Source organism: Equus przewalskii, chromosome 28 (assembly GCF_037783145.1).
Source record: "Equus przewalskii isolate Varuska chromosome 28, EquPr2, whole genome shotgun sequence".
Classification (NCBI taxonomy): Eukaryota; Metazoa; Chordata; class Mammalia; order Perissodactyla; family Equidae; genus Equus; species Equus przewalskii.
The window spans coordinates 31424834-31444073 of NC_091858.1; the positions used below are offsets into that span (position 1 = coordinate 31424834).

General features: G+C 41.0%; 1 protein-coding gene and 1 pseudogene across 5 annotated transcripts in view; both read left to right on the plus strand.

The window, feature by feature from the left end:
• Window positions 1-22: 22 nt before the first annotated feature.
• LOC139080009 (serine/threonine-protein kinase MARK2-like) lies at window positions 23-1034 on the plus strand (annotated as a pseudogene).
• Window positions 1035-5297: 4263 nt separating this feature from the next.
• The window catches only part of GPM6A (glycoprotein M6A), a 307705-nt gene continuing 293762 nt past the window's right edge, over window positions 5298-19240 (plus strand). Inside the window, exon 1 of one of the 5 annotated variants that reach the window (XM_070598360.1) lies at window positions 5298-5646. Coding sequence is in view for 1 of the 5 variants with exons in the window: in XM_008525670.2 (XP_008523892.1) it covers window positions 5979-5982 (4 nt within the window). In the remaining 4 variants the exon portion in view is untranslated. Of the gene's footprint in view, window positions 5647-5740; window positions 5983-19240 lie in introns of those variants that run through there. The other 4 variants (XM_008525670.2, XM_070598356.1, XM_070598358.1 and 1 more) reach the window with 4 other exon arrangements.

Here is a 19240-nt window from a genome sequence, read left to right on the forward strand (position 1 = left end):
GGCTACACCATCATCCTGAACCATGCCTCTGCTTTCCACTCATCCTACCAAGAGCTGCACCCCTTCTCCATCTTGCAAGGTACCCCATAGAATCTCTGCCAATGCAAAGCAGTGGAGTTTCAGTGAGCCTGTTCTCACTTTTAATTCTTGCTCTAAGAATAGTCAGAGTAGCAACACAGGAAATCAATGGCTGAGGAGGACTGGAAGTCAGAGTGGAGACCAGCAGCACATCCATTGGAACTTCCAGTCCAGTACCTGCCTGGAGAGGAAGGCCACCACCCCCGGTACATTACCCCAGTGTAGCCCTGTGGCCTCCCCCTCAACCCACAACACCAGCAGCCATGTTGGAGCCTCAGATGAAATCAACCCCCCCCCCAGGGTATATCCTCTAAAGGACACTCCCTCTAATCTGGGCAGCTGGGACAGGTGCAGAACCAGTAGAACGTGCCTGACAGTGTGACCTTAGGCCCTTCTGCAGGCAACAGCCAGGGCAGGCAGTTGGCCACTGGGAGATTCTTCGTCTTCAACTCCAAACACCTGTGTTTCAAGTTGGCCAGAAAAAAACCGGCATGAAGTTGAAAGCAGACTGAAGTGAGGCAAACATCACATGGTGGGCAGCAGAGGTAGGTGAGGGAGTGATAAAATCAAGAAAGAATGTCAGGAGGTCAAGCTATGCTCTCTATACTTTACATGGAGCTTGAAGATGATAAACTCCACTGAGCCCAACAGATGGTGCGGAGAGGAGCCCGGTGCTGGACGAAAACAGCTGTGGGTGGGAGCTCCTATGCACTACTATGAGTGCATTATACACCTGCCTAGAGGACTTCCTGCAGGGGAGAATGGAGGTCTGCAAACTGCCTTGGTGTTCCCTCAATGGGGCTCAAATTAAGAAGACATCCAGCACCTCCACGCTCTTCAAAAGCATAGTCTTCAAAGTAACTCCAAAAGACTGCCAGGAGCAGTCCAGGAATAAGAGGAGAAGCCAGGCCCCAGAAGCAGGGCCCACCCTCCCCACCCACCTGGGTGAAACTTGAGAGACTGACCATTTTCCCTGGGGGTGCTTCTCTTGTCTTCTGCTCTTCTCTGCCTTTTCTTCCATGTTTGTGGAGGAGGAGGGATGGTGCCATAGAAATAAACACACAAACGCACACAAATATAGATATCTGCTAATTTATATATTGGGTTTAAATACAATAGTTAAAACAAACAAACAACATCCTACATTATTGCTGCAGCGGACACAAGATACTTATCTACAGCTTTACAAAGGAAGGCCTGGAATCCTTCGAAAATCTCTTGTGACTCAACCGAAATAAACAAAAACAAAAAAAACAAACCTTTCCCTCAAGGGAAATCAAAGATGATAAGACCATCCTAAGAATGGGGCGAAATGTCAGTGAACTGGGAAGGGGACTACATTTGCAAGCTGTCCTGAGGGTCACAGGTAAATAAATGTTGCTATGAAACCACCATTCTAGTATTTATAAGCCTAAAAGAAACACACAAAAAACAAAACCGCAGCAAAAAAGATGAGTCTCCTGGATGGAAACTTCACTCCCTGAAAACCCGGTTTGATCTCCCTAAGGCATCCCCTTCATCGTTCGTCACCCTGCTCAAGGGTCCATGGCTTCCTCTAATCCCTATGACGACCCTCCCATACCTGCCCTCAAAGTCCCTCACCTCAACCCCAGGAACCATCGCCTCCATCGCACTTTGTAAATCTATGCCTTTGGTCTTACCCTGGGCCTTATGGTCACTCCAAATTTTCCAACCTCTGAAATCTTAAGGTCTAATTCAGCAATATTTGAATATAAGCTTCTGTCTATTTCCATCTTTCGAGCTCTATTCCCAATAAATCTGCTATTAATCTTCATTTACACTTGTAGTAACTTGACCCCTTCTGGTACCCAGAGTTGTTGATCCTCTCCTGGAGTCATCTTCCTTTCTGTTCTAGGTTAGACATAAGATGCCTTATTGAGACTACTTTTTTTGTCAGCAACCTTAACACCTCTTTCTCCCTTTCTCTCTACCATAACCTCCATGAAAACTCTCAGCCTTTTATTAATCCAGCTACCTGTTTATCCTCACCCATATCCAGGTCACTGAGCAGGCTAAAGTAATCACCAAGATGTAAATTGGTTCCTCTCTAACTGAGTGTACAGTCTCAGCTGGGACCTCAATGCTACTTGGTATTTCTTTTCTATTCACTGTCAGCTCCCTTTTCTACACATCCCAGCAGCTTTACCACGATTCCTTCCCCTAAGTGGAACATAGACCTAATCTGCTCCTTTTTGGCACACCTCCTTCCTAGTGCCAAAGAGTACCAAGGTTATCAGGCCTCTATTCAGTCCACTTCTGTCCCAAAGCTCATACTTAAAGAAAATCTTCCTTCTTTCTTCCTTTCACTCTGTCTCCCAACCTCTTTTCCTTTCCCACAGGATTGAGAATTTTGCCTCTTTTCCCTAGCTTATTCCTCCCACGTTCCAGATCACATCTCTTCCTTCCACTCTAAGAAGTAGATTTCCAAGATCGTCATTTCTATATTCACTAACATTAAGTACGCTCACATTTCTTTTATAATTTACAAAATAAACTTGGCTCTTACACCTTCAAGATCCTGCCCTGTCTACTTTCTTTCTCTGATGAGCTATGAATAAGTGTCTACATTCTTTTCCTGCTCCCCACTTCCTCATTACTTATTCTCCTTTGAATTTCTCTGCTCCTCACCTTTGACAATACTCTTACTAACTGATGGAGGAGGTCATCCAGCGAACACGACTGCCAGTGGACCAGAGAGCTGGACCTGGGCAAGCGGAGGCCCCTTAATCCTTCTCCTGTCCTTGGAATGTGCCCATTATACTAGGAGCCACTTCAGGGAGGCAGCCTTGAGAGAGCATTGTATTGTTGAGGCCATCTGGGAGATGTACGTGACTGAACCCCATTAAGGCTTCTATACAAACTTTAAGATTCTGGGGTGCAGAGATCTACTCCTCTTGCAGCTTCCCAAGACAAGCCTTGTACATAAATTCTCTTCCTTATTAAAACTACAATCTGGAGTGGCCTGCCTTTTTCTTCAGTCTCTCCTTGCCCTCCATATAAGGGAGCAGGATTGGGATTTTATCCGGGAACTCCCGGGGTTGTGAACCAACACCAGTTGTTTCACCATTGACCTCACAACTTCCAAATACAAAGGAAGTTTTCAGTCCTCCGCTCATTTGCTCTGTCTGTGATATCTAATCCAGTTGACTGCTCCTTTCTTCCAGAAACTTCCCTCACAGGACTTTCTCTGGGTCTTCCCCAGCCTAGGATTACTCTACTATACTCCTATTTGTGGCCTCCTCTTGCTCACGATTATTAGACGCGTGTTAGTTCCAATTTCTTGCTGTTGGCATTCTTTTATTTTCATCCTACATTCTCCCTAAATGAATCAAATCATGGGGATGTTGGAATATCTGACAGGGACACATAAAATGCTCAACCAATGACCTCCAGTCACTCCAGGCCTGGATGAAACTCTTTGAGTTTGCAACAGAACATGTAATGAAACTTCTCCATTCATCTCAAAATTTAGCTAACGCCTCAGTTTTGAGTTCAATGGTTGATAAGAACCTCCATATTCTACAAAAGCACTGCTAGTTACATCCCCACAGGACTTGTGAAGAGGCAGCCCAGGCAGTGGGGCTGGAGGTGAGGGATGAGCGGGGAGATAGTTTGGAGGCAGAATCTTAGGACTTGACGGACAACTAGGTGAGAGGAATGAGAAAGCAGAAATACTGGAAAATTACTATTATAAATAGAATATGTGAATTGAGACCATGAATTAATTGACACGTTTATTGAATTCCCATATACAATTATGTAACTTGTTAAGTCTCATGTGAGAGATAATGTCTTCTCCAAACCTGAGATCCAGAGTATTGATGCTCATTTATATGGTCCCTCAAAGGCAGATTACACAAACATCAAAATTTCGATATATTCACTTATAATCAGCCAAAAGAGAGACAGCATCATGATTTTGATAGTTAGACGGCAGTATATAGTAAGTTGTAAGTTAGTGTAATTTCAAAATTCTTATAAGTCACTGGGAGCATCTAAAATGTTTATAAATTATACTCAAGGTTGAAAGATACTATTGTCTTTCTCAAGCTTGTGGCAGTTCACAAAGATCCAGAGAAAGACTGTTGTGAATTGATTGAAATCATGGGCTCTGGAACATTTCTGCTTGCGTTTGACTCTCACCTTCCTGTTTATTACCTATGTGAATTGGGGTGAGTGATTTATTTTGTGGCTCAGTTTCGTCATCTCTAAAGTGGGAGTAACAGTATCTCCCTTATAAGATTTTTGTGAGAATTGTATGAGTTAATATAAACCCTTAGAATGGTGCCCAAAACTTAGTAAATCACACTTAGTTTATGTTCTTATCATTATTTCATATTTCAGAGTCCTGTTCCAATTTCATTGCAAAAAATGAGAATAGTCCTAATTTTTAAAATTACAATATCTTGAAACAGAATCCCAGGGAATAAGTGGTGAGTTGTCTGTGGTGACCCAAAAGCGGGCTTACAAATTCATCTGCAAACATTCATCATTTATCTTTATTGAACCCATGTATAAATGTTACGCTTCACTGCAATCACGGTTCATGTTAATCACTTTCTGGAATGGTGATGCCTTTCTGGATTGTGTGTTGAACACTTTTAACTTTTATCCACTACTTCCTTCCCCTCCCCCAAGAATAACTTTCTATTCCCATTTAACTGAAATGCACTTGCAACATCCCTTCCAGGAGTATACCTCTTCCATTAGGGGAGAAATTGCTTTGCAAATGTTTCTGTGCCATTTTAATGACATACTCTGCATTTCTTCATGTATTTCTGCTAAACACACTCAATTATTTTTCATACCATATCTTCTCCATTAGATAGCAATGTTCCTCAAGGTTAGTAATCACGGCCACTTTATTTTATTCTTCCACTTGCTCATGGCACAGATTTGTTGACTTTAGGGTGTGCTCTGAATGAAAAAGATGCTTAAGACACTTTGGGGACTGACTGACTGAAATAACTTCTCCAGGATGACTCCTGAAAGAACTAGGCCAATAACCAGTAGAATTATATAATTTTCTTTTTAGCTTGAAGGGACCTTAGAGATCACATTTTCCAGATCCTTCATTTTCAAACTAGGAAACTGAGTCCCGCTGTATCAGTGACAGAGCCAGGATCACAACCCATTGTCCCCCAGTGACAAGCCCAGCGCTCTGTCAGCAGCATCAGCTCCCTCTTAAATGGAGTCATTTATTTTCCAGGTGACTTCTGTTTATTATGGCACACGTCTGTGTGTGTCTGTGTGCGTGGCTTTTAGGACTTTACAGCCTCTCCAGGTTACAGAAACAAACACATTTAACACAGAAGAAAGAAGAGATGTAGCATAAAGGGAGAATTTCTTCTTTCTCTTGTCTTTATGATATACATCACAATAATATCATTATTAAGGGGAAGAATGAGTATACTGAAGACAAGAGAAGGGAATGTAAAATCGTCTTATCAAACCTGTCTGTTGTTCTGGAATAATCTTTTCCGAGTCTCCACCTTAGGGATTATCTCAGCTCCCGGGTCATTCGTGGGGCGCTGAGGCAGTGCGAGCGTAAGTAATGTGTATTTAACGTATTTCGGGTGGAGGCGTTTGCACGAGGCTCGCCCGCCCGAAAGTGAAAGGGGCGGGGTGGGGCCGCGGGGAGGGGAGCGGCCGGGAAGGGGAGGGCGGCAGCCATCGGCCGGGGCAGGCAGGTGGGAGAGGGAGGGGTCTGCGCGCCCGCCCCGCCGAGCTTCCCGGGGCCCCGAGAGCCGGCTGGCTGGGAGGGGCGAGGCTGTCACTGGCCGCGGCGCGAGGAGCTGGGCAGCCGCTTGGAGAACTTGGCTCCGCACAGCGCCCGGTCACTCGTGCTCCTCGGGGACAGGGCAGCAGGACGTCGGGCCATGGGTGAGTGCGCGGGCGGGCGCCATCGCCGGGGGTGGGGATGCGGCTCCCCCGGCCTCGGCCTCGGGCATGAGTGGAAAGACAGTGGATGTGTGGTGGGCCTCTGATTGCATCCTTCGCCGCCTCCCGCGGTCTGTCTCTGGACTTTTCCTGGCAGGAGGCGTTGGGGCTAGGGTGGCACCTGGAGAGAAGGGCCATGGGACGCTGCGCCCGGGCACCAGGACCGCAGCCCGGGAGGCACCGCGCTTGGGGCGGCGGGGGAGCAATAAAGAGAGACCGAGAGACCCGGGTTTCGAGAGCGCGAGCAGATTCCCGGGAGGTCGCCCTCCCCACGTGTTCCCATGTTTCAGCGTGCAGGTCGGGGAGCAAGTTGAGATGGGGCACGAGACACGGAAACTTCGTGAAACTTCCCTACGTATAGGTTTGCGTCCAGGAAGGTGCTGGCGCAGGGCGAGAATGGAGACTTTCTAGTCCCTGTCTCAACCAAGTGCCACCTTTGCACGACAGGTTTGAAATTGAGGCTGAGAGCTGATTCTTCCTAAACCAGAGTTGGGCAAATGGCGAGGTGGAAAGGGCGTCCCAGCCGGCTCAGGTCTGGGGCCGAGGGAGTGCGCGGTTCGGCTCTGCTCAAGTTGTTCGGCGGAGTCCGCTCCTCTGGAGTTCAGTGGCGGCAGCTTGGAACGGCCCCAGGAATGCGGTGGCGGTGGGTGGAGGAGTGGGGGAACAGGGTGTGAAGAGTCCATCAAAACAGAGCCGGAGGAGGTGGGCTCCCAGCAGAAGAGTTCGGAGAACAGCAAAGGAGGGGCGGGAGAGAAGGCATTAGGCATCGTCCCAGACGTGGTGTGTTTCTTTGGTGTATCCAGAGCTTTTCCACGGCTACTGATTAGCGAGCCACCAGCGGCCCCGGGTTACTATTCAACGCCACTATAGCGCTCTCTTCTCTTCCAAGTCCATCACGCGCCCCTCCCCCCGGCCTCTGCCTTGTCCTTTGTTGTGAGGGATTTCTGCCAGAGTAGAGGAGGCCTTTGGGATTGACGTGTCCGGTTGAAATTCCCGAGTTCCCACAGGCTCACGGGTTAGGGGATGGTTTGACTGCTAATCGGCGGAGTTTATAGACACGGGCCAATTTAGAAGAAGAGAAGAAAGAGAAAGCTGAGGACATTTTTGCCTATGAATGTTAACTGGGGTCAACTCATTCATAGTTTCTTCTCACTTGACCCTGGAAGAGTCATAGAAAGACCCATTTTTAGGGCCCTTGAATAAAACAGTGTTGCAAATGATCTGCAGAATGAACTGTTTTTAAAAGTCTTTTGAAACAGAAGAAGGAATACGTTCAAGTCAAAAAGGAAAGATAAAACACTTTCCCAAGTGTGGCAGAATGTATTTCAGGCTTACTTTCTCTCTATCTCTTTCTTTCCTTGTATATGGGCATATAAACTTATTAGAATAACATAGTTGGGAAAAAGCTCTTATGCATGGGAAGCCAAAATAATTGACTTATTGTAGTCTATTCATTTACTCTATTAAAAGTATTAAGATGCTATTTGGATCCAACATAAAATCTCTGGAAAGAATGACGTTGTTCACCTTGTAACCTTAAGCTTGAGTGACTAGCAAAGGGTACGGTACTCATGATTTTGAAGTTAATTATTTCTCTAGCTTGCATTTCCAAACTCTAATGAAAAACAGTTGGCCCTGGATTTTACTTCGATGTCCTGGATAAAGTATGCGTGATCTACTTTATAGGAAGGCGTTAGGGTGGAGAGGAGGTGGGGTTAACCCATCCGAGCTCCCAGGATAATCCTGAGCTTGGTCTCTAACTCTTAAGGGTTCCTGTCTGCAATCTGACAGATATGTAAAATTCGCCTCTTCCTCCTTCTGCCAGGAATGGATTACATTTTTCCTCCTGTAATTGGGGTCACTAACCCTCCTGTAGGTGTCAGATGCCTAGTAGGAGAGAGTGGGTAAAGGAAGCAGGTGAGAAGCTGGAGATCAGCGGCGTAGAGGAAGAGCGTGTATGGAGCAGTAGAGAGTGAGAGCCTGAAGCCAGGATTCAGGACAGCGGCCAGACACACAGTCCAGAAACAGGAAGAGCCAAAGAGCAGCAGGGGGCCGAAGAGAGACAGAAGGAAGGAAATATGTCCAGAAACTAGAGAGAAAGCACTTGGTCACTTAAGGTCATCTTTTTCCTCTCCTTTTAATGTACTTGTGAAAAACACAAAATTTGATTACTTAAAACTTCTTTTATTTAGTGGTAGTAGGGGGTGAGGGTTCAGCATTGGAGTCCAAATTGCTAGGATAAGGGGGAAAAACAGCATAAGAGAATGCTCAACTATGCCAGCAAGCTGAATCCATCTTTTTCTGGTGTCATGACAACTGAATTTATCATTTATTTGTTTGTTTATTTTTTTGGTGAGGAAGATTGGCCCTGAGCTAACATCTGTTGCCAATCTTCCTTTTTTTTCCTCCCCAAAGCCCCAGTACATAGCTGTATATCCTAGTCATAAGTCATTCTAGTTCTTCCATGTGGGATGCCTCCACAGCATGGCTTGATGAGTGGTTTGTAGGTCCATGCCCAGGATCCGAGCCGTCAAACCCTGGGTGACCAAAGCGGAGAACGTGAACTTAACCACTCAGCCATGAAGTCGGGCTCCCTAAAGTTTACCATTTAAAGAAAGGAAGATAGTGCTATGGGGATGAATATAGCAATCAATTCTTATTTGACTCAGAAGGAGAAATCCATACTCTGATACTGTGGAAGAATGAGACTAATTGATTAGTCAAATATTCTGAATAATTGATGGTTATCATATCTATTATGCACAAGGCTAATTCTCAAAAAACAAAGTTACTTGTGAAGTAGACAAATTGAGATTTGGCATCTCATGCTTCCTCCTTTGATTTTGTTTTCTTTCCTCAGTCATGCCTTCAGCTTATCTAGGCATGCAACAGGTTTCCCTCCATCAGCAGATTTTGCTCTCTAGAAAGGATATGATGAAATATTTCATACTGAGAAATGCAGGACTAACTCTTCACTAAGAGTTATTTCCATTTTTTGATGCAAGGTTCCTTTTAACCTGCAAGCTCTCTGATTGTGGAATGTCGGGCTCCAGTGTGAGATAGGTCAGGACTATTTTTACTTTCTCCTCTAACCACATCACTTGCAACTCTTTGTTTTGTCTCAAAAATGATGTTGAACATTACGTAGTCCCACAGATAATGTTACAAAAAATTTCATGGAGGGAGTGATATTGAACCTGATCTGGAGGGATGTGATGAATTTGGGGAGGAAAGAGGTGTTCTCCGTGGAATGATGGGCCCCCTGCTCAAAGCAGGAAGGAAGTGAATTTTGGGGAGCAGGGCGACAGGGAGCTGGGTTCACAGGATGGGGTTGATTTCGGAGAGCCTTCAAAAATGATCAGAGGAATTTAGAATCTACACAATAGGAAATAGGGAGCCATGGAAGGTTTTTGAGCAGGGAAGAATGATAATGAAATTAGTGTTTAAGGAAGATAAATTGAACAGTGTTGTTTTAGACAGAGGATAAACTGGCGAGGACAGACCCAGCGCTCACAGTGATCCTGGAATGCTATCACATATGTCTAGGCCAGTCATAGTGGAATAGAGGTCATAGTGGAAATGGAGAGAAAAAAGATGGATGAAAGATGTTTAGTGAAAAATCCATAAACATTAGGCAATTGAGCAATAAAGAGGAGAATGAATAACAGCTATTCTCTGGAGATTTGAAACCTTGAAGATTGGGGAAATAGTGGATCCCTTGATAGAATATTTAAGTGATAAAGCAAATGGTTTATTTTCTGGATGCTTTGGACAGAAGATTAATTTCACTTTTGAAATGTTGATTAAGAAGTGATGGCAAGATGTATAAACACAGATGTTTAGGAGGTTGCAAATACATAATGGAAATTTAATCTGAGCACAGGAACAAGAAGGACAATAAAGATTTGAGGGTTACCAACCTTTAGTGAGAGGTAAATCCATGTAATGAGCTATCTGTTTGAGGGCGGGAGTAGAGGGAGTGCTGGCCAAGGGATAGGGAGAGAAAGGACAAAAACTGTTTGCAGGAAGAGGAATATCAACCTAAATGCCCTAAAATTAGAACAGTGAAATGTGACATAATTGAACATCCAGTGTTAGATCTAGGAGTCCATAAATTTTGGCAAGAGAAGAAAATACATGGAAATATTTTGCTCTCAGTCAATTTCAGCAAAAATGGACTTGGTTAAGGCTTTGTAAAATGGTTTGCAAATTTAGGCAAGAACAGTGAGACATGGTATTTTCTTGAATTCATACTTTTTTCAGGAAAAATATAACCCCTTGGAGGCAGTTATGAGCAAGGTACAAAGAACCAAGACTTGAAGCAGGAGAAGCAAGTGATAATCCCTTATGTATTTGGGTGGGTCATATAAATCTTGGAGAGCTTGTTTTCTTTTTTGTTTGATGAGAGAGTTGGGCAAGATTTTACAAATTTATGTAGCTTGGATCTTGATTTAGTAACAATTAGAGGAAAAAACATGTAAAGAAGATAAGGTTGAGCTATTTCCATTAAGCAAATCAAGAAAGTGATGCTAGACTACTAGGTAAAACTTTTAAGGGTCATTTGGCCTTTAGTATATTTTTTCCCCTAGAAAATGATAAAAGTCCAATAGTCTGAGTAGAGAAAGATAAACTAATGTTCTGGTTATCTTTGCTGCATAACAACTATCTCCAAAACTAGTGAATTAAAACAACTTCTTATTATCTCTTATGGTTCTGTGGGCTGACTTCTGAGCAGTTCTTGTTTGAGGCCTTGTGCCTTTGAATTCTGGTATCTACTGGGCATTCATCCATCTGAAGTCTTGATCGGGCTGTTCGTACAAGACAGCTCACACATATAGCTGGCGATCGATGCTGGCTCTTGGCTGGGAGTTCAGTTGAGGCTGCCTCCAGGTGGCTTGGGCTTTTCACAAAATGGTCATTGGGTTCCAAGAGGGAGCATCCCACGAACAAATGCTCCAAGTGACTCAGGCAGAAGCTGCAAAGATTCTTATGACCTAGAACATCTTCAGCCCCAGAACATCACTTCTGCTGCATTCTATTGGTCAGTTGCCAAAATCAGTAAGGACAGTCAGATTCAAAGGGAGAGGCATCGGACCCCTGCTCTTGATGCGAGAAACAGTATGCTCCTATGGGGAGAGGAGGAATGGGAGTAGCCAACTAATTGATCTCATTCCTAAAAGACATGTCTTGTAAGTGTACTTCACAATATAGACACCGTCAGGTTTACAACTGAAAATTTGCTGTAGGTTTTCTGAAACACATATGATAAAAGACTGAGTCTTTAATTAGAAATATGAAGAAATCTAGGCAGTCACACTAAAATTTCACAGCAAAACATTAGAGTGTGGAAATTCGTGCCTGGGTGGAAATGTGTTAGTAGAATGCTGGGATAAGCTCAACGCAGAATAATTTCAAATAAGATCAGTTAATCTTTTTTATTTTAATTTAAATCCAAAGTTTCTAAAACTATTGTAAATTATTGTTGATTTTACTTAGAACTGAGGTTGTCATAAATTGGAATGTAGGTCAGTTAGCATAAATCCTTAATGCAATATCCTCTTGTCACGATAAACTAAATCCTTTGTAGTGAACTGTTTAGAAGCTTGCTTTATTTTTCAAGAACATGTTAATTGTACAAAAGATATATTTGATTTGGTATAGCGTGAACTAAAAATAAGTATAGGCTTAATTATATTTTTTTGGGGAAAATATGTTTCTAAATTAAATATGTAAGATTCAATTTAACAAAACTTTAAATGTAAATTTCATGTTATTATTTTTAACTGGAAAGGGTCAGAGCTGTCATTCATAATTACACAAATATAGGTATTTCTCCTAGACTACTGGAAAACAAAGAAAATTCAGGTAAATGAGATGGGTTTAAAGTCAAGGACAGAATTAGTTTTAACCTAGAAATGTAAAGGCCTTAAAAAAGAATTAGATTCTATCTGTTTCAACTTGATTGATTTGAGGTCATTCTGTTTTCATCTGTTTGACAAGAGATGAGGAAATGAGGATAAATAATGTGAAGCCATGTCCTCTCCTCACAGCACTCATGATATGGCAAACAAACAAAACCACAGCTCAACAAGAAAGAAAGGCTTGACCTACATAGCCAATAAAACCGGAATAATGCATGTGGAGTGCGGAAAATAATATGACGTGTCGTTAAAACAAATTCTTCTTTAGTTTGTTAAGATAACCTGTCAAAATAGTCACTCAGTACTTGTTCTACAATGTATAAGATATACCAAAACTATACGATAGCGAAGTAAATATCTCTTGCTATTTTGATAAAACTTCCTGTTCTAGAACCTCTAATTTTGTTGTCTAATCAGAATAACTTGGAGAATTGTTAAATATAATTCCTGGATCCCACTGGCAAGATTCAGGGTCAGAAGGTTTGAGTTCAGAGATGGACCTGCAATTTTAACATGCAATCCAGCCAATTTTGAGGCAGGAAGCGTGGGACATGCTTTGAGAAGTAGCTCTTCCAGAATGTTTCTCTCCTTTGTCAAGTTATCTGAGCTACTTGTTACAACTCTTATTCCTTTACTTGTATCTCTAATATAATACTTTTAATTTCTAATCTGGTTCCCAACTCTAAAAAAGGTTCCTGAGAGCTACATTCTGGGAGTGCTGTTGCATTTGTGTTTTGTTTCACTGTTACTGATTAAGTCTCTCTAGTTGCTGTCTCTTCTTCCTCACCAGTCACTCTTTAGACTTAGGATGGGGTAGATGTTCTCCAGTTTACTGAAACTCTCCCTCTGAAAATTACTAAGGGTTTCCAGTCTCATGGTTTCAAATGTTACTTATGTGTACGTAACTCTCCAATCTGTATCACTCTGCTCGACTGTCAGCCGTCTCCACCCTGCCATCCCTCCAGTCTTTCAACCTCAGTATGTTCAGAACTGAATTCGTCCTTCCCAGATGTAAGTGTTTCTCTTTCCTCCCTTCTCTCGCCCTCTTCCTCCCTCTTTCTTTTCCTTGATGACTCTGGAATATACCTGGCCTTGTTGATCTAATGTCGTAACACCTCTTAATATCCACAGCTTTACCATATACTATTCATTAGCTGCTTTCATTCAGCTCCTCATCCCCTTCTGCCTGGACTTGAATGATCTTTCCTCTGCAAGTTACTTCTCCTCTTCCAGTCTCTTCCCAAATCATCCCCACGTGGTGATCAGAGCACCTCATTCACGCACAGCTCTTACCTTGCCATGTGTCCTCTCCAACTTTACTTTCTGCTGTTCTCTCTCATGCATTTTATGCCTTTATCAAAGAAACTGCAAACTCATTTCATCTATTCTCCTTTTCTTACCTCCAGCTATCTGCTCATGCTTGTTTTGACTCCCTGGCATGATCTTTCTCTTTCTCCATGGAAATACAAGTCTATTGATCCTTAATTAGTTCAAATTATTAGCTTAAATATATTTCCTGCATGAAAAACGTCCATGACTTGCCCAGCTTAGTGTTTTCCAAACATGGGGTATGTACCAGTGAAATGCAAAGTATTTTTATTTTGCATATTTAAGAAATACTTCTACAGTATTTAATATGTGCCATGCACTGTTTTAAGCACTTTATGGGTACATAGTAATTTAATCCTCATAACAATCCTATGATAGAAACATTATTATTATCATCTTCATTTTTACGCAGAGAGATTTAAATAATTTGCCCAAAATAGCTGAACTAGTAAATGGCAGAGAGGGGACTTGAACTCAGGCGTTCTGACTGCAGAGTCCGTGCTCCCAAATGCTATGTTATACTGCCTTTCCATTTTAGGACGGGCATGATCTTATTTTAGTTGGTTCAAGGACATGGCATTAAAGAAAATTGAATCTTACAGGGCTAAAGTTATTCTCATCTCAATTTTCTTTCAATTCTTTTGATTAAATCAGGAAGAAATTCTAATTTAGTGTCATTAGTTTTATTCATTTCACAGCAATTATGTTAACAGGTCTCCCTTTACATAACATGATAAATACATCCTGGTTTGAATAAACGGAGAGGTAAAGTGATGCTCAAGTCAAAAAAAGGTCAAATGATTAAAAAGTACAAATGGTATTTCAGATATTTCCCTTTATAATAAAGAGAGGGCAGGCCCTAGACTTTGAGCCTTTGGCAATCATTGTTTTTAAGATAAGGAATACTGATTATCTATTTATGGTAGAGATTTAAAGTTTTATTTAAAATATATTTTAGTAAAAATGTAAATTGTGTTTTAAAGTATGGAGTAAATGAGAGTAATGATGGTACTCAAACACGAGACAAACCATATACCAGGAGGCAGTTTGTTGCTGTAGGAGAAGTTAAAGCAAATATTTCAATAAATCCTTATCCTAATTTATCCACTAATTAGCCATAGAACTCAGACGCTGTTGTCCCTTTACCTCCCATGCCTCCATGCATAATTGATAGGAATGATACCATCAATATCTACCTTATATGGATGTTTGTAGAAAAACAAAAAAGGTATATTTGAAGAGTTTCACAAGTAGCAAATGCTCAATGAACTATGACATTTTCCCACAGTGCTAGGAAAATGTGGTAAAAACCATGAATATGGTGCACAAGCGCCTGGGACTTAGGAAACACTGTGTCCCATGAAAGTCTATCTTTTCTGTACGCTTTCAGTGCCTTATCCCTGCGTCTGTTATGACGCTTATTTGTGAATCTGTGTTTTGTCCCCCGTTTAGGTCATGTCTAGACTCTGACGGCAGCAACTCCTAGATAATTGACAAAGAAACCGATAAATACTCTTACCGTTAAGCTGTTTGTCGTATATTGCCTACCTTGCTCACTTAGTAGAAAGTTACACAAATACAAAATTTGACTCTTATTTTTGTAAAGTATATTTAGAATTAGTCATGGAAGGAGATAGGAAAGAAGGCAAAACTGTGGAATGCGTCTATTTGTCCAGTACACGATTAAGGATGTGATCGTGGGAGAGATTCAGTGCTGGAAAAAAGGCCCTGATGAGATGGAAAACATTAAGGCAAGAAGGACCTAGAAGAATTTGCTGAAAGGCAGATGAGGTACGGTTAGTGCATTTTCAGGAAAGTCCAAGGAGGACAGTGTTTTGAGAAATGAGTGACCTGCCGTGTTCAGTGCAACAGAGAAAAGAAAAGAAGGACATTTCGTTTCCTTTAATGGCTTTTTCATTGACGTAAGCTTGTTGAAAGCGAAGCATTTTTAATAAAGGGGTGAAGATACAGGCCTGCTCTCTTGGAGCAGATTTCAAGGACTAAAGAAAGAGGAAAGAAGGCGGGATGGAGGGATGGAAACGGGGGAAAAAGGGAGGAAGGAGAGAGAAAGAATTTGGATGGATCCAAGGTCAAGTGAAGATTCTTGTGAGGTGGGGAAGAGCTGCAAGACTGGCTTCATGTTTTAAGAAAGGGGAATGGATAAGGCACCTCTGAAATTTCACAAGGTTGTAAACTATCGTAACCTCAATAAAAAATAGAATAAAATAAATAAAATAAATAACTCTAAAAAAAAAGAAAGGGGAACGATCTCAGGGAGCGGCGTAGACTGAGAACACCATGGAAGGACAGAATCCCTGAACAATGTATGACTATGATTAATAAGACGAACTTATTTTGTATTTCTTAGGCATAGTTTTTAAAGTAAAAACCAATTATTTTTAAAGAGATGGAAAGACATTCCATGCACATGGATTGGAAGAATAAACATAGTTAAAATGTCCATACTACCTAAAGCAATCTACAGGTTCAATGCTATCCCAATCAGAATCCCAAGGACATTCTTTACAGAAATTGAACAAAGAATCCTAAAATTCATATGGGGCAGCAAAAGACTGCGAATTGCTAAAGAAATCCTGAGTAAGAAAAGCAAAGCTGGAGGCATCACAATCCCCGATTTCAAAACATACTACAAAGCTACAGTGATCAAAACAGCATGGTACTGGTACAAAAACAGGGCACAGATCAATGGAACAGAATTGAAAGCCCAGAGATAAAACCACACATCTACGGATAGCTAATCTTTGACAAAGGAGCTGAGGGCCTACAATGGAGAAAAGAAAGTCTCTTCAACAGATGGTGCTGGGAAAACTGGACAGCCACATGTAAAAGAATGAAAATTGACCATTCTTTTTCACCATTCACAAAAATAAACTCAAAATGGATCAAAGACCTAAAGATTAGGCCTGAAACAATAAGTCTTCTAGAAGAGAATTTCGGCAGTACACTCTTTGACATCAGTTTCAAAAGAATCTTTTCGGACACTGTAACTCCTCAGATGAGGGAAACAATAGAAAGAATAAACAAATGGGACTTCATCAGACTAAAGAGTTTCTTCAAGGCAAGCGAAAACAGTATTGAAACAAAAAAACAGCCCACTAATTGGGAAAAAATATTTACAAGCTACTTATCCAACTAAGGATTAATCTCCATAATATACAAAGAACTCACACAGCTTAACAACAAAAAAACAAACAACCCTATCAAAAAATGGGCAGAGGACATGAACAGACATTTCTCCGAAGAAGATATAAGTATGGCCAATAGACACATGAAAAGATGCTCATCATCACTAATCATCAGGGAAATGCAAATCAAAATGACACTAAGATATCACCTTACACCCGTTAGATTGGCAAAAATATCCAAAACCAAGAGTGACAAATGTTGGAGAGTTTGTGGAGAAAAAGGAACCCTCATACACTGCTGGTGGGAATGCAAACTAGTGCAGCCACTATGGAAAACAGTATGGAGATTTCTCAAAAAGTTAAAAATAGAAATGCCCTATGACCCAGCCATCCCACTACTGGGTATCTATCCTACGAACCTGAAATCAGCAATCCCAAGAGTCCCATGCACCCCTATGTTCATCGCAGCATTATTTACAATAGCCAAGACGTGGAACCAACCTAAATGCCCAGACACTGATGACTGGATAAAGAAGATATGGTATATATACACAATGGAATACTACTCAGCCATAAAAAAGGACCAAATTGTTCCATTCGCGTCAACATGGATGGACCTTGAGGGTATTATGTTAAGCGAAATAAGCCAGACAGAGAAAGACAAACTCTATATGACTCCACTTATAGGTGGAAGTTAACATATAGACAAGGAGAACCGATCGGTGGTTACCAGGGAAAAGGGGGGGTGGGGTGGGGGGAGGGCACAAAGGGTGAAGTGGTGTACCCACAACATTACTAACAATAATGTACAACTGAAATCTCACAAGGTTGTAATCTATCATAATCTTAATAAAAAAATTATTTTTCTGTAAAAATGTTTGATGGCATTTGAGGGTTTTTTTAAAATGAAAGACTATGTTTCTTGGTTGATTTAAATTGTGTTGTAGTATGTCCAGTAAAGATGTTATAATGTGTTTTGACAAGCACATTGTGTCTATTTTTCTTGTAGTTCATTTATAGAGAATATCTATCCCTTTAGTACTAAGAATATATAGGTAAATACATGATCTATATTCCAGCAGTTAAATGAATCAACAAAGATAAAGCATATTGTGGTTGAATAATCAGTAGACCAGAAATCAGAAGATAATGGTTTTTATTTCAGGTTGGCTGTTATTGATGTGTATTACCTTTTTCTCAGGTATAAATGAAGAACTTGGCTTAAGTGGCCTATGAGATTCCATTCAGCTCTAAATGCTTGTAAGCTTATAAACAGGCAAAGAGATAAATACAATGCATTGATGCCCACATCCTCATTAGATTACTGAAGAGGATGGTTTCTTAGCACTGTTTCTCAAAACTGTAAACAGATCTGTCCTTCTTAATAATTTCTTTGTGGTTTCAACCCAGACTTTCTAACAAAGACTCATAAGACTTCTACTGGAAGATTTTGGAATTTTTCTTTCTTCACAGCCTTAGATTTTTTTTTTATGCTTATCAAGTAAGCATAAAAAAACAACTAAAACAAACTAAAACCCCCCAATATATAATATTTCCAGGAATTATCTAAGGCTTCATTAGGCTACCTTTCTCACTTAGAATTCATTATATATCATCATTAATATATTATTAATAAGTGAGGGAACTGGTTGATCTACTTTAACATGTAGGTTTGTATTTCTTATGCTGGTAGGATCCTAAACTTTTGATGTTTGCTAACTGTGGGCATGTGAGCTGGGGTAGGGGAAGGGTTGGTTCTGTTTTGGCGTTTTGTTTAATTTTTATGTGTGTGAGTACAAGATAGTGTCCTGTGAGGTGGTTATCATGCAAAAGGGATCATTTTGCAAGTCGTAGAAATGTTTTCTTTAACCATCAGCAGTGTTCTCTGCTGGTGAAAAGTACCACCATGTTTATTCCCAAATATTTTTTTTAAAGAAATATCAGAGATTAGTGAAGGAGGTGATATCTGAAAGTATAAAATATAAAAATAAAATAAAACTTGGCTCAACCCCGATGGCCTAGTGGTTAAGTTCATCTCTCTCTGCTTCGGTGGCCCAGGTTTGGTTCCTGGGTGTGGACCTACACCACTCATCTGTCAGTGGCCATGCCGTGGCAGTGGCTCACATATAAAAAGAGGAAGATTGGCAACAGATGTTAGCTTAGGTGGAAACTTCTTCAGCAAAAAACTAAATAAATAAAATAAAATATAACCCTACTGGCTTATTCCTCCTGGGTGTAATATTTTGTGTTTGCTATTTCTTTTATTAAAGAAAAAACATAAATATGTAAAAAAGAAGTACCAAAATGGAATAATGTTTTCAAAAACTTCTGAAGACCAAATACACAGTAATATATTTACTTTGGTAGACATTTTCCACTATGGAGATAAGTCAACTACCTACTTCTGCCTAGACTGAAGCACAGAAACAAAATTGGGTATTAAAGGAGTTTTCTGAGTTCCCATTTCAGTTTTTCCACTAAATAGTACAAAAAGGACAAAAATTCATGATGAGATACCAGATATGTGAGACAAATGCAACAAGGTTATCCATTACTGTCACTATTTTACACTGTTTACATTCTTTCCCTTCTAAAGAAAGATTTATAAAGAAGGATATACTTTTGTTTGTTAATTATATATGAGAAAGTAAATTTAGGGTGAAAAGTCTCTAGGGAGGAAGAAGCCAGAACAGCTGTCAATATAAGTGCACAATTTGTAAGTAGTTGGTTCCTTAGGTATAAATGAAGTGGAGAACGCTAGAAAAATGTGTTATTAATTAGTTTCACTCATTTCATAACAATTAC